This window comes from Sorex araneus, chromosome 7 (genome assembly GCF_027595985.1).
Source record: "Sorex araneus isolate mSorAra2 chromosome 7, mSorAra2.pri, whole genome shotgun sequence".
In the NCBI taxonomy this organism is placed as follows: Eukaryota; Metazoa; Chordata; class Mammalia; order Eulipotyphla; family Soricidae; genus Sorex; species Sorex araneus.
The window spans coordinates 7,376,136-7,396,706 of record NC_073308.1 but is presented as its reverse complement, the minus strand read 5'-3'; the positions used below and the strand labels follow the sequence as shown (position 1 = coordinate 7,396,706).

The window sequence follows — 20,571 nt, the reverse complement described above, 5'->3', positions numbered from 1 at the left end:
TTCCGGAGAGGAGCTTGGCACACGCCAGCCTCACCTGGGGCTCAGAGCGGTCCATTTCAGAGTCCGGATCCCGTGAGCAATGAGCTTCCTCACGTCACTGTTGGGGATCAGGACCACAGCTGCTGGATGAGTTGCATGTCCAGTTGGTCTCCGGGGTGTGGTTTCTGTGTGGCAGAGACGATGTCGGTGGCCACGTTGTGATATTCCCACTGCGTCTCGCTGGACTGCTTGACAGCCGGCACGAGGTTGCCGGGCATCCCGGCGTCCTTCTCATGGGCGGTGCCTTTGCTACCGACGGTTTTCTCTGGCAGCGCGATGCCTCTGGTGTTGGCCCCATTTGCAGCACGCGTGCTTTCTGCGGTCTTCTTTCCTGCAGGTGAGTGTGAAGGTTGAAAGGACTGGAGCCAAGGTCCGTCCTGACCTCTCCAAGACAGAGACTCCTCTCTTGGCGGGGACTTGATGAGGTTCTCACCGCAGCGAAAGGAGGCCGCTTGGCGACCCGCACCGGCCTCTCGGGTGCTGATTCCTTCGTCTCTGTACTCACTCTGGCTCTGGGCATTCTGGGCAAAGCCGAGAGTAAGATTTATGAAACGGTAATTTTTTCCAGTGTGTGACACGGGGCTGGGAAACTTCATGTTCCGAACTCGAGCGTCTGCGTCTTCCAAACCGAGGAGCGTGTTTTTCGAGTCTTTGGGTTTGTTTTTCGCCTCGGCTGGGATTTTCGGAGAAGTGGCGGCAGACGGGCTGGCTGCCCATGGAGAACTGCTCCAGGTGGTGGACACCACCGCCCCGTGCTCCTGGATGGAGGAGGACTCCTCATTGAAGGAGTTTTCCACCCATTTCCTGGGTGTTCCGCCAAGGGAAGCTCTTTTGGTTCTCTTGGGGCCGCCTCCTGAGCCTTCTCTCTCAGGCAATGTTCCCTAAGTCTAGCTGCTCATTCATGAGAACGGACAGGCTGTTTCTCTATGCTGAGGCCTCCTCCGGTTCAATGGTCAGCTCGGTGCTGGTATTCTTCTTTCGAGTCTGTAAAACCTTCATGAACTCCCTTTTCGTGGTACTTATGGACTCTTCCTCCTCTATCAAAAAAAGAGCTTGCTTTTGATCAAGAAAGGTAACTGGGGATAATTTTGGGAGCACAGACATAAATTCCAGACAAGTAAATTAGTAATCAGGAAACAAGAGCGATATTGGGGGAGGGGGGCACAGGGAAGCCTTAAGTTTACACCTGTGATTGGCAAGAACAGAAGGAGAAACAAAGTGATCATCACTATTTATTCAGAATAAATAGGGCATGAAGTTTAGTGCATGTATTTAGGATTATCCCACTGGGGGGCAGAGTGACAGAAGAGCAGATAAAGTATTTATCTTGTACGCAGCCAACCTGAGTCTGTTCCCCAGCACCCATACTGTCCCTCTAGCCTTACCAGGACTGATTCCTGAACACAAAGTCAGAAGTAAACTTTGACTACCTCTGAGTATGCCCCCAAACAAGCAAACACTCAAACAATAATAATATGATTATTCCACTGGTCCCCAAGGACCAAGTACCCAGTATTCATGACAAATATTTGCTGTTCAGTTAGACTCTTTACAGATCAACTGACTTCTGTTTTATTTTTTGGCCATTCCCAGCCATGCTTAGGGGTTGTTCTTGGTTCTGCTCTCAGAATTCTTGAATTCAACATGATCTGTTTCCAACTGTATACTGTGAATCTGAAAGTATTTCAGATCATTAAAAACTAACTAACTTTGGGTCTGTGATTCAGCCACAGCACACAGAATTGAAGAACAGATGACTTAAATAACATGCATCTTAGAGATAAATGACCTTCCTTTATGATTAAGGAGGAGTTTTAGATAGATAAAATTGAAGATTAAAACTGAGCAAGTTCCAAATTCTGTTTTAAAGTCTACATTTTTTGTTAAGAAATACCTTTTTTAATGTCTACCTGCTCTCAATGCTTATTGGTTTATATAGAGTTAAACATTGAACTAATTTAATAATTTATTCTTTATGCTGACAGTTTTAACTCTTTTAGTAACACAATTTAACCCTAAAGTCCATGTTAGAATCTATCTTATAACTTATAAGCTAATTGAAGAAATATTAATACCATTAATCACTATTAACATTTGAAAACTTTATATAATGTGTCACAGGGAGAGCAATGAGATTAGTTCCTGGTATTTCAAACAAATCACACGTATTTGGATCTTCTTCAGGTTTATCAGAGAAACCATTTAATAAAGTTTACAGATATAATAATGGAGTTATTAGATAATTCAACACCGAGCTAGAGTAGCTAAGCTCAAGAACTTTGAATGGTTTAATGGACTACAAAAATAATCATTTTTTAGTTAGTTTTCTTATGGCTCACAATTATCACATGTCTAACAAAAGTTTAATAAAGCTATCCTGCTCTTGATCATAACAAGGTGTACTACTCAAATAGGTAAAAAGATACATGATAAAGTTTATACTTGGTGCTCAGAATTCATCCAAATATAAACTACACTTGAAAAATAATTGAGGTTTTTTTTTGGGGGGCTACCTAGCAATGCCTAGGGGTTACTTCTGGTTTTGCACTCTGAAATCACTCATGATAGTGTTTGGGGGGCCATTTGAGATGCTGGGGATTGAATCCGGGTTAGTTACATGCAAGGCAATCACCTTACCCGCTTTACTATCTCCAGCCCAAGAGAAAACATTTTTATAATGGCTAAATTTTTACTTTAATTAAATTTTACATGTGTCTATTACTTATACTTGTTTGCATAATTGTTGATAGCATACTTTTTAAGTAATCTAGAACCACCTTATGAAAGTAGATAAATGCCGGGCTAGAGAGAGAGTACAGAAGGTAGAGCATTCACCTTGCATGTGTCCAACCCAGATTTGATCCCTGGAATCCCACATGTTCCCTGAACACCAGCAGAAGTAATTCCTGAGTGCAGAGCCAGGAGTAATCTCTGAGCATTAATGCGTGTTTCTCCCAAAAGCAAATTAAAAACTAATCAACAAATCTTTTTTTGCTAATTATGGCCACCAGGCTGGAGCGATAAGAACAGCAGGTAGGGCATTTGTCTTCCACCTGGCTGACCCGGGTTCGATTCCTCCATTCCTCTCGGAGAGCCTGACAAGCTACCAAAGTATCCCACCCACATGGCAGAGCCTGGCAAGCTCCCCGTGGCTATTTGGTATGCCTAAAACAATAACAACAAGGCTCACAATGGAGACATTATTGGTGCCCGCTCGAGCAAATCGATGAACAACGGACAACAGTGCTACAGTGCTACAGTGCTGCTCTCAGAAATTATTCTGGGTGGTGCCTGGGGGACCACATGGGAATCTGGAATGAAACTCAGGTTGACTGCATGAAAGGAAGCACCCTGGGGCTGGAGCAATAGCACAGTAGATAGGTTGTTTGCCTTGCATGTAGCCAATCCGGGTTCGATTCCCAGCATCCCATATTGTTCCCTGAACACAGCCAGAGCCAGGAGTAACCCATGTGCATCGCCAAAGTGTGACCCAAAAAAGCATAAAAAGAAAAATGCAAGCACCTTCTCCATTATATCATCTCTCTAGACCCTCAACTATGACTTGTTATACTCCCATACCTTTATCCTGTCCTGCCCACATGAGGAGAGAGGGCTCTTTCTCTTTACCTCTTTCGTGTGCTAATATTCTTATTACCATCACAGCCAACAAAGAAATTCCTCCAAAAATCAGGTCCTTATCTGAATGCACCCTTCCTCCACTATCCACTAATTCCTTTGCTTACTAGCCCTTTGTCTCATATTGTTGAATCTGGGAAGATGTCTAAGGATATGTTAATGGATTTGCCAGAGTATATGTCAATGTGCAATGTTGAGAAAATCTAGAAAATGATTTGTTTTGTTTTGTTTGGGGGTGACACTTGGTAATGCTCAGGGGTTACTCCAGGTTCCGTGCTCAGGAAATCACTTCTGGTGGTGCTTGGGAAACTGTATAGGATGCCGGCAATGGAACCCAGGTCTTCTGTGTGCAAGGCAAGTCCCCTACCCACTGTACTATCTCTCTGGCTCCTGAAATAATATTTGAGCTCCCCAAATTGGGGGAAAACAACTCTTATTAGATGTGTATTTTAACTTCACCTACTTCCTACTATTTTCATCTCTACTTAGGGAACCATACAAAGTTTCTGACTGCGTCAAGGTCAAGTATAACATTGTGCAGTTGGGTTTCTCTTGGGGGGACAGTGGGGCCAAATCCAGAAATGTTCAGGGGTTACTTCTCTCTCTGTGCTAAGGGATCACTGCTGCTAGTAATTAGGATCGTCTGGAATGCTAGGGATCAAATCCAGGTCTGCTGTATGGAAGGCAAGTGTCATAGCTACTAGACTATCTCTCCAACCAGCCTTTACTGAAGAATTCAAAGTGCTTTTGGTGGAGTGAAGTTTAGAGGGGGAGTTAAGGGAAGTGAGGAAGAAGCATGGACTTGCAGAGAATCCAAGACTGTGATCACAAGACCTAGGCATTAGGCACATTTAACACTTTTAGTTTTGCTTTTCCTCACCTAAAAAAATGTTATTAGTATTTTATTCTGAATTTTTATTATTTGGTTTAGTTATTCTCTAAAACATTATTGCAGTTGGAGTAACATGGTTTTAATAGAATCAATGCTATTGGTTTCCACGTACAAAGTAAACTTCACCTGGACCACCGCTGAAGTGCCGAGACACCATGGTCCTTACAGCACCTCCAGTCTGACTCTTCTCCCTCTTCTCCCTGCCACCCCCAACAAATCCCCAGGTTTGATGTTCATCTTATGAAAGGTGATTCGTAAATATTTCTTATGCCCACCTCTGAGAAGAGAGTGGTAGAGTTCAACTCCCTATATTTCTAAGAACTATTTCCCTTGGTAAAAGTCAGAATCTCAGTTACATCATTACCTTAGCAGTCTATGCATGACCTGAGACATCAGAGGAACAGAAGAAAAGGATGGAAGAAGGGAAGGGAGCTAACGATAATGGTCACAAATGAGGGCCACACTCTAGGCAAGGTGCTGGTCCTCCAGATGAGAGCTCAGCCACAGAATGCAGAAGAGAGTCTGAGAAGAGAGTGGTAGATTGCGAAAAGTTTATTTTGAAAATAACACTATCTTTGTGTAAGAAGCAAAGTGATTTGATGTGCCCAATTGCTGATAGCGAATCTGATTCATAATATTCCAGCGTGAAAACACTTTTATGGGTGGGGTGTGTGTGTATGTGTGTGTGTGCTCGCGTGAGTGCGTGGGCACTCGTGAATGTGCCACACTCAGCGGTGCCCAAGGGATACTCCCAGCAGTGCTTGGGAAACTGTTTTGTGGGGGGTTGAACCCCCACCTCCCACATGAAAAGCATGTGGTACAACCTATTGATCTACTTTCCTGGGCCCCTGAAAGCACATTTTGGAAGTTATCAAGCTAAGGTCAGTAAACTTACTATGTGGAAAGATACTGAAGAGCACCTGAGTGCTTTGTAGATGGAAGGGTTAAAATTCAAAGTAGGCCCAAAGGTGAGGATGGTCTAAGAATCCACGAGCCCATCCATCATTAGAAGGATTGAGTGGCAACCTCTGCTTAGAAAACCAGAAATTCTCAGGCTCTAAGCAAAACTTTCATAAGACAGTATGACTTGTACTTGCCTATAAAATTACAAAAACACATGCAATAAAATACCTACACCTGTCCTGTGAAGAAAAGGGAACTTGAGATCTGCATTCTGTGGCTGAGCTCTCATCTGGAGGACCAGTACCTTGCCCAGAGTGTGGCCCTCATTTGTGACCATTATCGTTAGCTCCCTTCCCTTCTTCCATCCTTTTCTTCCATTCCTCTGATGTCTCAGGTCATGCATAGACTGCTAAGGTAATGATGTAACTGAGATTCTGACTTTTACCAAGGGAAATAGTTCTTAGAAATATAGGGAGTTGAACTCTAATAAAAATAATGCAACTGCATAATCAGTTTAAAATGGACCATCAGTGATTAAAATTAAAATGAAACATAAATTAAAAAGCTATTAGCAGGCAATTCAGACTCACCGCAGTGTGTGCTGCTGGTACATTCACAATGTAGTTTGACTACTTTGCAGACAGAGTCTATTTTATTCTTAAATTGGCAGAGGCAGCAGGTGAGATGCCTAGGTAATATCCTAGGAATGGAAACACAGAGAATTAAGTGCAGAGTAAAGGGGTTACTTTAAATAGGTAGAAGAGGCAGCCAAAGCCATTTTGCAGCTATTCAAAATGTTCCTGAGAACCAGGAATGAGGTGCTGCTCGAACTCGGTGGTGGTGGGAACCCAACTGGGAGGTGGTACATGCAAAGCTTGTACCTGAACTCCTCTTCTATCACTTCAGCTCTCAGAAAATTGAGTTTTGTTCTTTAGTCATATCTGGTGGTGCTCAGGGGTTGCTCTCGGCTCTTGGCTCAAGAACGATTCCTTGCAGGCCTCAGAGAACTACAGACAGTGCCAAAGACTGAACAAGGGTTAGCCACATGCAAGGCAAATACGTAATCACTATTCTATCTCTCCAGCTCCCACATAATGATAAAAATTCCAGTTATCACCTGGGGAAATCTGAAATCACTTTTCCAGACTTTGAAAAAACAGGGACTAGAGTAATATTATAGTATCGCAGGTCTGGCATTTGCTTTGAACACGGTCGACCTGGGTTTGATCGCAGCATCCATGAGACACCAAAAATGATTCTTGACTATCTCATTTTAAAAATATTTTTTAGTGCGCTGGTGAAGGGATGGGTATTTGAGCATTGGATAACTGAGACTTATATCTGAAAGCTTTGTAACTTTCCACATGGTGATTCAATAAAAGAATTTTTTAAAAAATATATTTTTTAAAAATAAAATTACATCTCAATTAAACATAGCTTAAGAAAAATAAACAAGAAGGGGTATGGTGCCACCAGAATGTCAATCTATACCTGTGAGGCGAGTGCAGCAGCAGCCAGATGGAGCCTTCTGGCTTCCTGATAACCCGAAATTGCTGATGTACCTGTGGCCGAACTCCAACAACTTAGGGCAAGTTTACCAAGAAACTAAACAGCCAAAAGTTTGGTATGTTGGAACCACACCCACAAAGCACGTCTTGCTCAGTTATACAAGCTCATTTACTGGCCATATTTCAGAGACCCATAAATCTCAAAAGAGATCAAAAGCTGCAATTAGGGCTGGTCGTGAGGCACCCTACGGCCAAGCGGGCATACTCTGCAGGGCATATGCCAATAGTTATTTCTCTGGAAAAGATGAAAACAAGGGCCACGATCCAGAGACACACAAAATAATCTCTTAACTGAGAAGTTCTCTGCAGAGGTTTCTCCACACCCTAATTGTCTAAACTTTTAGAATTCCAGGAGCACACAGCCGCTCTTGTGGCCGTATGACATCTTATACTATTTATAACAAGCATTACAAAAGAGAGTATGGGGAAGATTGTCTGGTGGGATGAGAAGGTGGATCCTGGGAACACTGGTGGTGGAAGATGTGCACTGGTGGAGGGTTGGGTATCCTATCATTGTATGACTGACACTCAACAAGGAAAGCTTTGTGACTGTATTTCACGGTGATTCAAAAAAATTAAAAAATAAATTAAATTAACATTCTGAATAAAAAATAGTAATGTGGAGTTCATGCCATGTTGTATTAGCTTAATGGCTGAATAAATAGCAGTACTCTTACATTAAAAATGAGAGAGAGAGAAACAAAAATAAAAAGCCTTAAAAAACGAAGTGAAAATAAATGTCAGAAAAATCAACTTACAGTTTTTCCAATTCAAGAGTCATCATGAGGATGTTTTGGACTGGTCCAAGTGACACTTGTGTTGCTCCCATGTCTCTGAGGGAGAAAGCACAAGCATGATGTGAATCCAAATACAGAAGCTCTAGAGTTACATAGATGAGATTAAAGAGGCATAAGTTTGATTCTGGCCTTGCTGTAAAGTCAGGTCAATGGTTTACTCTAGACCATAATTCCAGAGAGCTCTTACTGATAAGAGATTTCTTTGTCACCAAATTAATTACAATTTGGTAGACTAAATAAATTTCCTTCCTTCCTTCCTTCCTTCCTTCCTTCCTTCCTTCCTTCCTTCCTTCCTTCCTTCCTTCCTTCCTTCCTTCCTTCCTTCCTTCCTTCCTTCCTTCCTTCCTTCCTTCCTTCCTTCCTTCCTTCCTTCCTTCCTTCCTTCCTTCCCTTGTTCCCTCCTTCCCTTGCTCCCTCCCTCCCTTCCTACCTCCCTTCTCTTGTCCTTCCTTCTCTTGTCAATTTAGACTTCTCATTCTAAATTGCATCTACTTCTTTTAATGTTTCTTTTTCATGTGAGCTGGGGGTGGCCTTGGATTTTGGCCACATCTGGCAGTACTTGGGAGATATGTTGGGTGCTGTACTTGTGGGTTGCTCTGAGTAGGACTCCAGGGAACACATATGGTGCCAGAGATTGAATCCAGGCCTCTAGCACGCAGTGCATGGGTTCCAACCACTGACCTATCCGGTCCTCTTTTCTTTACTTTCTTTTTTAAAATAATGTTTACATTATTACTTGTTACTTTCTGGAATAAATAATACTTCTACATGCATCTGTATGTTCTTATCTATATGTACTCAACATTGCTCTTTTGCTCTGTTGGCTGTTACCCGTGTACATTCTTTTTTAATCTTTTCCTTTGACAAGAAATCTCATTTCAACAATCCAGTGTTAAAATTGAAATGATAACTTTTAAATTCAATGCAAGACACTTAATCTTTGACAAAAATGGAGAAAAATAAAGACCACAAGTTATACCAAAAATCATATGAGCTACAAACTATTACAATACTTACAGATATTTTAATGCTGGCAATTGAAAAAGATATGAATCTTCCATAGTTGTTCGAGGATTATGACTGAGAATTCTAAAAAAGTACAATAAAATGAAAATTATCTGCATAATCAGTAGCTAGCATTAAAGCTTATATTTATATTACTGGCATGGAACTTGAAGGTGAAAAACTTTATTTTCTGTGATTATCTATAATCACACTTAGAATCCATAAAGCATTCTCCCCCTTTTTTTTGGTTTGTTTTTGGGTCACACCAGTGATCCACAGGGGGTTACTTCTGGCTCATACACTCAGGAATTACTCCTGGTGGTGCTTGGGGGACCATATGGGGTACTGGGAATTGAATCCGGGTCAGCTGTATGCCAGGCAACCACCCTACCTGCTGTGCTATTTCTCCAGCACTAAGCATTCTCCCTTTGGGAAACAGCCACGTCTCAAGATGATAAAGTGAAGGGCAAACGGGGGTGGGGGTGGGGGTGGGCAGAAGGGGGGAAACAAAACAAATGTACAGCAAAAAAAATATGCTAACAAATTTTTCCATGTTGAAAACTCTGTGATAGGGGTCAAATAGTACAGCATAGTACAGCAAGTGAGGCACTTGCCTTGCATGCAGTTGACTTGTATGTTTCATTCCTGGAATCTTATATAGGCCCCAGAACATCCTAGGAGTGATCTCTGAGCACAGAGTCAGGAGCAAGCCCTGAGAACCACTGGTTGTGTCTTCCCATCACCCCATCACCAAATAAGAAAGAAAACCCGAGGAGTGATGATGTCTGCAGGAAGTCCTTGCTCTGCAGCAAATATTATTTCTTTTTCTTTTTAAAAAAGTTTTATAATGTAGAAGTGCCGGAGTCCAGCTCCGGCATGAAGACCACCGACTCAGAGATGAAGCATTGACCAGCAGCTATCGAGGCTGTAGGCAAGGTTTATTCTCAAGCAAGCAGTTTTTATATTCTTAACATACATTTGCCCAGGCACGTAGCCAAGTCAAAAGATGTTCTCATGAGTTATACACCAAACAGACATATTTTGTGTTTGTCTCAGGATACTCTCATTAAAAAATACCAAGTCAGATTATTCCCAAGGTTACTTAGAGCACGAGGAGTATGTACGTGCAGGATGTGTCCTGCTTATCTTGCTGGTAGATTTTACCTTCAAGGCCCCTCTTTCAAGAGGCCCTCTGCACAGGACTCTCCCAAGCCCCCAGTGCAGGTCATACAAAGTTCATTGTCCCACGCTGGTCTCTAGTCTCTAGTCTATGTGCTCTAAGCAATCCCACTACATAGGAGCACGGCTATTTATTCAGCCATTGGTTAAGCTGATTAAATTGGGCATAAACTCCACATTACGTTTAAAAAATTTTTAATTTTATAAGTTAGTTCACAATGTTTGATTACACTCAACATTCAAACACCAATCCCACCACCATTATACCTTCTGTCCACCAAATTTCGGATGTTTCCATCCCAAGCCCCAAGCCCTGTCACAAAACACAACCGAAGTAATATATTTTGTGTTGTTATGAAGAACTGCTGAACATGCTTACAAAAAAGTATTCATATAGGAAACAGCGTGAAGATTGTTCTATTTTGGCAGGAACCATTAAGGCATTCTGGAGGATATCACTAACATGTTGTTGAAGTTTGTGTGGCATGAACTTTGGTGTACATCTCTGAAAATATGTATATATATGCATATATATATATACATTTCCCCCTATTTTTTATTGTCTACTATCTGAACTCCATCAAATGTGGTGTGGTAATTATGGAGAAAGGGTAGGAAGTGTTGTACGATGTGTTGCGAGGCCACTTTTGCCGCTGCACAATCCAGGAATATGTTTGCTCATAGGTGAGGCACAGCCTGAGTGCATGGGGCACGGCCTTGAGTATGGCGGCTGTTGGGTTGTGGAGGTTTTTGGCTGCCAGAGCTGGGTCCCTTGGGGTGGGAAGGGCTCTCACCCACACCCCTCTGGGGTGCACTGTGTGAAACAGCCTGGTGCGGAGTCCATTGGCATGGTTTTGGGGAACTCATGTTATGCTCCCTTTCGGGAGAAGCAGCCATGTCATCTGGACAGTGGCTGATGATGAGATTATCTGGCGCCAGCAGGAGGTGGCTTATGGCATGACCCCTGGGTCACCGGAGACTGGAGAAAGTGAGCAGAAGATCTCCTCTCCTGGTCCCATTGAATCTAGAGTCCAAGGTCACAAAGTTCTGCATTACCTAGGTCATATAGGACTTCACTCATGCGTGAACTCGGCCAGAGCGTGTGGGGAGGAGCCTTGAGTGTGGCATGGGTTCCTGCCTACCTCTGCACTATAGGCCCTTACTGTGTCTTTTGATCTCTTTTGAGATTTATGGGCATCTGAAATAAGGCCAATAAATGAGCTTATAAAGCTGAGCCGGATGTGGTCTGTGGGTGTGACTCCCACATACCTAACTTTTGGCCATTTAAGTTCTTGGTAAACTTTTTAGTTTAATGTAGTCCCATTTGTTGATCTCTGTTTTTACTAGGTTGCTTAGTTCCGTGTCACCTTTGAAGATACCTTTATCTTCAATATCGTGGAGGGTTTCGCCGACCTTGTCTTCAATGTACCTTATGGTTTCTGGTCTAATGTTGAGGTCTTTAATCCATTTTGATCTGACTTTTGTGCATGGTGTCAGGTCAAGGTCTAAACCCATTTTTTTGCATGTGGTTGTCCAGTTGTGCCAGCACCATTTGTTAAAGAGGCTTTCCTTGCTCCACTTCACATTTCTTGCTCCCTTATCAAAGATTAGATGATCATACATTTGGGGTTGCGTGTAAGGGTATTCCACCCTGTTCCATTGGTCTACGGCTCTGCCTTTGTTCCAGTACCATGCTGTTTTAATTGTTACTGCTTTGTAGTAAAGATTGAGGTTGGGGAGGGTGATACCTCCCATCGTCTTTTTCCCAAGAATTGTTTTAGCTATCCTTGGACGTCTGTTGTTCCATATGAATTTTAGGATTGCTTGATCCATTTCTTTGAAGAGTGTCATGGGTATATTTATAGGGATCGCATTGAATCTGTATAATGCTTTAGGGAGTATTGCCATTTTGACAACATTGATTCTCCCTATCCACGAGCAGGGTATATGTTTCCATTTCCTCATGTCCTCTTTGATTTCATGGAGTAGCGTTATGTAGTTTTCTTTGTAAAGGTCTTTTACTTCCTTGGTTAAGCTGATTCCGAGGTACTTGATTTTCTGGGGCACGATTGTGAATGGGATTGCTTTTTTCATGTCCCTTTCCTCTGCCTCATTGTTTGCATATATGAAGGCCATGGATTTTTGGGTATTGATTTTGTAGCCTGCAACTTTACTGTATAAGTCTATTGTTTCTAAGAGTTTCTTAGTAGAGGTTTTAGGCTTCTCTAGATATAGTATCATGTCGTCTGCAAATAGTGAGAGTTTGATTTCTTCCCTTCCTATCTGGATGCCCTTAATCTCTTTTTCTTGGCAGCATCAAGAGTGATAACTAAGTGCAGAGCTGGGAGTAAGCCCTGAATATCGCCAAATATGGCCCAACTCCCAGCCCAAAATAAATACAAATGACCAAAATGCATATGGAAAAAATGTTCTATATCACTAATCATCAGAGAAATGAAGATCAGAGCAACAGTTGGAGATCATCTCATGCCACAGAGACTGGTACTCATCAAAGAGAACAACAATAACTAGTGTGTACGAGGATTTGGGGGAACAGGGCTCCTCATTCACTGCTGTGAGAATGCTAACTGACCCAGCCTTTCTGGGAAGACAATATGGACATTCCTCAAAACACTAAGAATTAAACTTCCATATGACTGGCAAAGGAACCCAGGTGTGTGGGACCTGGGGCCTAGATCTCCAAGGCTGCTCAGATTGGGACTGGGCCTCTTCTACCCAGATTCTCCATTTTCCCATAGCTAGGCAGTCACACCCAGAAACCTCCCACCCCAGCTCCCACAGACACACACATACCATGTAATCCCTTCAACAGCCAACATCCAGAGAATATAAAACCAAGCTCCCAGAAGCGTGCGGATGCAATCACACAACATCTGATACCCTAGTTATCCCTCTTGGAAAACCTGGCAAGTTACCGAGAGTTTACTGCCCACACGGGAAAGCTTGGCAAGCTCCCCATGACGTATTCACATGCCAAATAGAATAAGAATGATGGGTCTCATTCTCCTGACCCTGACTAGCCTCTAATGAGGCACCGTTGGGAAGGACAAGTAAAGAGAGGCTGCTAAAATCTCAGGACTAGGATGAAGGAGCCATTACTGGGCCCGCTCAAGCAATCGTTGATCAACGGGATGACAGTAATACATACCTTGCAGAAAGCCCAGCAAGCTACTGAGAGTATCCCGCCCATTCGGGCAGAACCTCGTAAGCTACACGTGGCGTATTCAATATGCCCAAAACAGTAAAGCTAGGTCTCATTCCCCTGACCCTGAAAGAGCCTCCAATCATTGGGAAAGACGAGTAAGAAGAGACTGCTAAAATCTCAGGGCTGAGAGAAATAGAGACGTTACTGGTGCCCGCTCGACTAAATCGACGAACAACGGGATGACAGTGATACAGTGATGACCCAGAAATTCCACTCTTGTGAATATATCCTAAGGGCCCAAAAGCACAATGCATAAAAGACGTCTGCACTCCTAGGTTCATTGCAGCACTATATACAACCGCCAAAATATGACAACAGTCCAAATACCCACGAATAGATGACTGGATAAAGAAGCTATGGTATAGATTCACAATAGAATATTGCCCAGCCATATAGGAGATACAGTCATGCAATTTGCTGCAATGTGGATGGATCTGAAGAGCATCGTGTTGAGTGAAATCAGTCAGAGGGAGAGGAAAGGACTCAGAACCATCTATCTCAAACTTTGTAGGGGAACCTCAAATGTCCAATGGCAATGGAAACAATGAGCTGAACTGGTCTTCAGTAGGAACTTGCCACTGAGGCAGAGGTGGGAGAAAAGTTTGTGAGGGGAACAGTAGGACAATGAGATGGCTGGATAAAGTGCCTTCTACAGGGGCAGAGGGGGTAAGGGGGAGCAGGGGAGACGGGTGGAGAGTAGTGGACACTAGTGAAGAGATTGGTGTTAGAACAATGTATGCCTGCATCTCAATCATAAATATCTTTGTAACTTTGTAATTCACAGGGATTCAAAACAGAATTTTTTAAAGGATAAAGGGACTGGAGAGAGCATACATGGGTTAAGGTGCTTGTCTTGCATCCACTGACCCAGGGTTGAATCCCCCACACCCAGATGGTTCCCACCAATAGTCATTCCTGAGTACAGAGAGCCAGGAATGGCCCTGGGAGCTGCTGGCTGTGGTCCCCAAACGAACAAAACCCAAAAACCACCCGTAAATTTAAAAATACCTGGGAGACATTCATGATTACGATCATGATATCCCATTAATCACCGATTTCTCAAGCGGGCTCAGTAACATCTCATTTTGACCTTTCCCTGAGATCTTAGAAATCCATCTGGACTCGGCCCTCCTAATGTTGTTGCTCTGGGGGCTCTTCAGGGTCAGGGGAATGAGATCCAGCTTGTTACTGGATTTTGCATATGAATTGCATATGAATACACCATGGGAAGCTTGCAAGGCTGTCCCATGTGGGCAGGAAACTCTCAGAGCATTGCCAGTTTCTCCCAGAGGGAGAAGTAGGCCAAAGATATCCCGGGGCCTCAAAGCATGTTGCTGGGTGTGGTCCCCAAGTGAACAAAACCCAAAAACCAAACATAAATTTAAAAATACCTGGGAGAGGCGCCTTTCGCCCAGAGATGAACCAAGAGCCGCGGCACGAGAAGCAGAGCCTCCCGCCTACTGACTGTGATCCTGAGGTCTCCTACCCCATTTTGGCACCAGAGCAGATTCTTGCAGCCATGCATTTTGACTGTGAACTGAACTACAACCTCGTGCAGCCCGGGGAGGGATTTTTTTCCCTCTCCACCCCATTTTTCTGATCGAAAATGGCGGCAGTGGCAGCAGCCACGCGGTGAGAGCCACCCTCTAAGACCCCTCCACCAGGAGGTAGGACTTTCTTTAGTGACGTAGCCTGTAGGTGATCCTGGGAGGGGAGGTGTTCCCGGCGCGCCTTTCGCCCAGAGATGAACCAAGAACCACGGCACGAGAAGCAGAGCCTCCCGCCTACTGACTGTGATCCTGAGGTCTCCTTAGGGGAGAGACTCTCCAAACACTAATAGTGAGTTTTTGTTGAAATATTGTATGCAATCAAAGTGAAAATAAAGTGAAATTTATTAGTTACACAGGCGGGGGGGGGCTTAGGGTGGGGGGGCTAGGGGCGTGGGGGGATTTGGGGTGTGAGGGGGCGGGGTGGAGCTATACTGGGATTCTTGGTGGTGGAATATGAGCACTGGTGAAGGGATGGGTATTCGAGAATTGTATAACTGATATTTAAACATGAAAACTTTGTAACTTTGTAACTTTCCACAATAAAAAATTAAAAAAAAAATACCTGGGAGACATTAAAGATGGAAATAAACAGAAAGCCGCGTCCTGGCCAGAACCCTATTGGTGATAGTATTCATCAAACTGAGCTATGCTTTTAGTATCATCTCTGTACAAATCCCAGCTTTATTTATTTATTTATTTATGGAGGTCAGGGATACATCTAGCAGGATTCCGGGCTTATTCCAGGCTCTGTGTTCAAGGGTCTCTTCTGGAGGTGCTAAAGGACCATCTGTGGTACCGGGGATAAAAACAGATTGTCCACAGCAAGGCAAGTGCCCTACCCGCTGTACTATCGCTCAGCTCCCAAAGTGGATTTTAAAATGATTATAATAAGCCTGAGAAGATAGTTAATGTCTTCCCATTAGCAGAACAGAAATCCAAGTCACATCAGATACTACTTCATACTCAGTAAGATGGCTAAAAGCAGACAAAAGTGCAACCAGGGTGATGGAGAAATTGAAATCCTTATGCACTGCTGGTGAAAATATAAAAAGAGGCACTGCAGAAAAGCTTGATGCTCCCTAAAAAAAGTTAGCCATAGTTACCAAAGACTCAGCAATGTAATACCTGGATATGTGCCCAAGAAAAATGGAAATGTGTCTATACAAAAATGAGTATTCATAGTCGAAAAATGGAAGGGGCACCTGAGCACATGCTTTGCATATCAGTACTTTCTCTGGCTGACTTCTGCATTTCAAAATGTATGCGCACGCCTAGCTCATTCATTGCCTCTTTTATATTCATGACCTTATCTTTATGCTTTATGGAGTAAACTGTGGCAAAAGGACTAAGAAGTATGGCTCAGAGGTAAAACACTTGTCTTGCAGGAATAAAATCTGAGGTTCTATCCCCAGCCCGGCAAATAAAGGAGCAACAGTTTTTATCAATCTCAGAGAGCATGACTGAGTTGGGGAGTTCGCTCAAAGTGGCAGAGCAGATGCCTGGCATTTGCGAGGGGTTGAGTTTGACTCCTGGTATAATCAGATCCGTGAGCACCACCATAATTGGTTCCTAGGTCCTTTGGACATTATTGGAGAATCCTATTTAAAAATCAACAAAAAGAGGGTTCAAACAAACCAAAAAGGGCTGGGGTAAATGCCTTGCCCAAGGGGGTGGGGTGGGCAGGTTCATGGCACTACCTGGCCCCCTTCAAGCACCCCCTCAGGGACCAGCACCCCATGAGCACTGCAGGGTATAGTCCAAAAACAGTAAAAAAGACTGATCTCTTTCAGTAACCAAAAACCTTTCTTTTGGTTACTGGGCCACACCCAGCTGTGCTCAGGGCTGACTCCTGGCCGTGCACTAAAGGATCAACCCCGGTGGTGCTCTGGGGAGCACATTCAGTTTTGGGGATTACACATGGGTCAGTGACATGCAAGGCAAGTGCTCTCCCAACTGTACCATCTCTCCGACTCCAGCCAATATTACTTTAAATGACTTTTTAAAATAGATCTTATCTGGGGACACTGCCCTCTGTTGCTAGAAACCACAGACCCTGTCGTGGCTTCCTGCCTAGGTCACTGTGGCTGAGCAGATGGCTCTCTGCCAGTGGGCATGGGTGGAGTTCAGTCTCAGGAAAAGCAAGACCCCAAGAAGCATATAAATCCACCTCAAAATTCAGGCAACAAAGGTCTTTGCTGATCTTTGATATAAAAGAGAAAGGGTGCGCAAGAACCATGCCGAGAAGTGGTGCCTCTGACAAGCACAGGTGTGAGCATGGCTCATAGAAGGTGCTCTAATACACGAGGATTAGAAGAGCGACACCTGTTGGTCGTGTGTGTGTGTGTGTGTGTGAGCCTCCCGCCCTCCCCCCCCACCCCAAAGCATGGAGGCCTTTAGCAAACATCAGCCCAGGGGGCAAGTGCCTGGCCCTGATGTAGGATTTCCAGTGAGCACCGCAACTGAATTTGAGCATCACAGCCAGGGGTGTGTATGACCCTCAGACATCTCTCAACAATAAAGATGAGGAGTGAAGGTAGAACCTGTTTGGGGGTGTGGGGGCAGCAGGGAGCCTAAAGGGAGCAGCTGGACCACATCTGGGTGGTGCTCAGATGTGACCCCTACAGTGCTCCAGCAGCACTGTAAGTTGAAACAGAAGATATCTCCTTATGAAGATGGGAAGGAAAAGACGCACTTGGGAGAACAGACGCTTTCAGTTGCTGAATGTGATCAACTCCTCAACTTTCCAACTATAACAAAGAATCCAGTCACCCCTAAACCATTCCAAGGTCCTGAGTGGTCTTCATCTTTAAGGTAGAAGCTTTTGAACGATGAGAAGCTGCTGCCAGGATTTCAGTACATACCCCAAAGTGATAACAATGCCTTAGAGTAAGCTCTCGTGTGGACACTCATCTAAAGACAGGCCATTATGCTATGTGGCTGGGAGAGCGTGAGGGCCTCGCGGTGACCCCAGCTCCGTCTGCCTTCACAGTGCAGCTCCCCACCTCACTGACAATCTCCACAGTGGGGTCAAGCGGTCAGTAGGAACAAGGTTTGGGTTTCCTTTGTTCCCTCTTAGTACTTATGTCTTGGCAAAATACTGATGTTCCACAAACAAGCCAGAGTGTCCACTGCTCTGTCTGAGTAAGGCATCGCCTTTCTACTTTGTCAAGTCTGCAGTTGCTACAATCATGGAACTTGTACCGATGAAATGACTAAAAGAATTTTTTAAACAAGTCATCACTCTAGACCTGTGTAGATGAAGAAACACTTGAAAGTCAGAAGGAAAAAAATAATTCTTGGGGCTGGAGCAATCGTACAGCAGGAACAGCAGGTAGGGCATTTGCCTTGCACACAGCTGACCTGGGTTTAATTCCTGGCATCACATATGGTTCCCCAGACACCGCCAGGAGTAATTCCTGAGAAGAGAGCCAGGAACAACCCCTGCCTGAGCATGGCGGTGTGGCCCCAAAACAAAAACAAAAGAAAAAAAAGAGATACTGAACATTTAGGATTAGCAAACACTGTTGGATTTCCATAACATACTTCATTCCTGATTTCATCTGTAAGAGATGTGATTATCACCCTTTCAAAAACAATGGCATCTTATTAATATTTTGACAATTTATGGAAAATTTATTAATTTACAGTTGCAAATTATTATGGCATATTGTAGGCGACCTGATTTTTATTTAACTGATATGTTCACCACTCAATGTCTATTAATATTATAGATGCTTCATTCAAGAAACTGAGAGATAATTACCCGGAACCCAGGAAGATTTAAGGTTTTGTGGGCCCTGAAATTCATCTAGTTTATTAAAATCCTGTTTAACAAATTAATGAAATGCAAAATTATGAATATAAAAATTGCTGGGATCTTCCCGAGATCTTGCAAGTAAGGTTTGGAGTTCAGCTTCCTTTAATTCCTTATCAATTCACCTCAGCTGGACCTTTTTGTTTTGTTTGTGCTTAGGTTTGGATTACACCTGGCATGCCTCAGCCCACTGAGCTCTCTGTCTGGCTCTCACCTTGACCTTTCCTCAGCTATATTTAATGCAGGGAGTAAATTATGATCAACCCAGCCTCTAATCAACCCAGTCATTTGTCAGATAGGTAATAAAATGACCTATCTTTGTTGCATACGTTTAAGTGGTTTGGAACTTTGCACATGAACAGGAACCAAAGTTGGGACTAAATTGGGAATTTAAAACCTCATTCACAATTCAGCGCATACCAGTGACAATGCTAACAGGTGCCTTTCTGTTAGTGCTCACGCCAATAACCAATAATAGTGAAAGCAAAGCCTGCCACGCCCCATGCAGATCTCCTGGCCTCCTTAGTTTCCTCATTTGAAAAAAAGGGATTGGATCTCAGGACATACTTGTTAGAGTTCACACTGGCCTTATACCAGTGAGTTAATAATAACTGTGTGATGTTTTTATGCACAGTTTCAATATATATTTATCTGCTTTTTTCACTTTCATCTTTTGTAAAAAGTCATTCCATGCCAGGACTGAAACGTTCCAAAGCTCAGTTCGGTGATTAACTCGAAACCAAGATTCCTATCAAAGAAAAAAAGAAAAAATAAAAGCAGCAGCAGTAGAAAAAAGAAGAAAGAAGAAAAAGGAAGGAGAAAAAGAAGAAAGAAGAAGAATGAAGAAGGAAGAAAGAAGACAGAAGAAGGAAGAAGAAAAAGGAGGAATAAGAAGAAGGAAGAGGAAGTAGGAAGAAGGAAAAAGGAAGAAGAAAGAGAGGAGGAGGGGGAGGAAGAAGATGAAGACAAAAACAAAAAAGAAGAGGAAGAAGGAAAAGGAAGAAGGAAGAGGAAGAAGGAAGAGGAAGAAGAAAGAGAGGAGGAGGAAGAAGAAGAAGAAGATAAAGAAGGAGGAGGAGGAGGAGTAAGGGAAAAAAGGAAGAGGAAGCAGGAAGAAGAGGAAGAGGAAGAGGAGGAAGAAGAGGAGGAAGAAGACGAAGAAGAGGAAGAAGAGGAAAAGGAGGAAGGAGACGAGGAAGAGTAAGGAGACGAGGAAGAGGAAGCGGATGGAGATGAGGAAGAGGAAGAGGCAGAGGAGGAAGAGGTAGAAGAGGAATAGGAAGAGGAGGAAGAAGAGGAAGAGGAAGAAGATGAAGAGGAGGAAGAGGAAGAGGAGGAAGAGGAGGAAGAGGAAGAGGAGGAAGAAGAGGAAGAGGAAGAAGAGGAAGAGGAAGAAGAAGAGGAAGAGGAGAAAGAGGAGAAAGAAGAGGAAAAGGAAGAGGAAAAGGAGGAAGAGGAGGAAGAGGAAGAGGAGGAAGAAGAGGAAGAGGAGGAAGAGGAGAAAGAAGAGGAAAAGAAAGAGGAGGAAGAGGAAGAGGAGGAAGAGGAGGAAGAGGAGGAAGAGGAAGAGGAGGAAGAAGCAGTTGAAGAGGAAGAAGAGAAAGAAGAAAAAGAAGAAATATTTTTTCTTTTGGGGTCACACCAGGCGTTACTTTCAATTCACATAAACACAGCATTTCATGCACTAAACATCACTGTGGAAGACCTAAGCTTAAGGTTTATTATTTGATGTTTATGATGCTGTGGGGGCATTAGACACAAAATAGCAAATGCTTAACATATACTTAATTTCTCTAAAACAGGGATTCATGACTTCAGCACTACTGCCACATGGGGGCTGGCTAGTTATGGGGGGGCTGTCCATTGCATTGTAGCTATTCAGCAGTGTATCTGGAGGCCTCTGCTCACTAGGTACCAACAGTATCATTATAGATCTGACCATTAAAACAATAAAAAAACCCT

At 43.4% G+C, this 20,571-nt stretch overlaps 1 protein-coding gene across 3 annotated transcripts in view; it reads right to left on the bottom strand.

The window, feature by feature from the left end:
- LOC129406494 (leucine-rich repeat-containing protein 37A3-like) overlaps positions 1-20,571 on the bottom strand; it is a 128,682-nt gene that overhangs the window by 75,820 nt on the left and 32,291 nt on the right. For 2 of the 3 annotated variants that reach the window (XM_055144477.1, XM_055144478.1), the window contains exons 2-4: positions 8,853-8,924; positions 7,797-7,871; positions 6,061-6,170 (exon numbers count right to left, since the gene is read on the bottom strand). In XM_055144477.1, the coding sequence (XP_055000452.1) occupies positions 6,061-6,170; positions 7,797-7,871; positions 8,853-8,896 (229 nt within the window). In that variant the 5' untranslated portion in view covers positions 8,897-8,924. Of the gene's footprint in view, positions 1-6,060; positions 6,171-7,796; positions 7,872-8,852; positions 8,925-20,571 lie in introns of those variants that run through there. The other variant, XM_055144480.1, reaches the window with a different exon arrangement.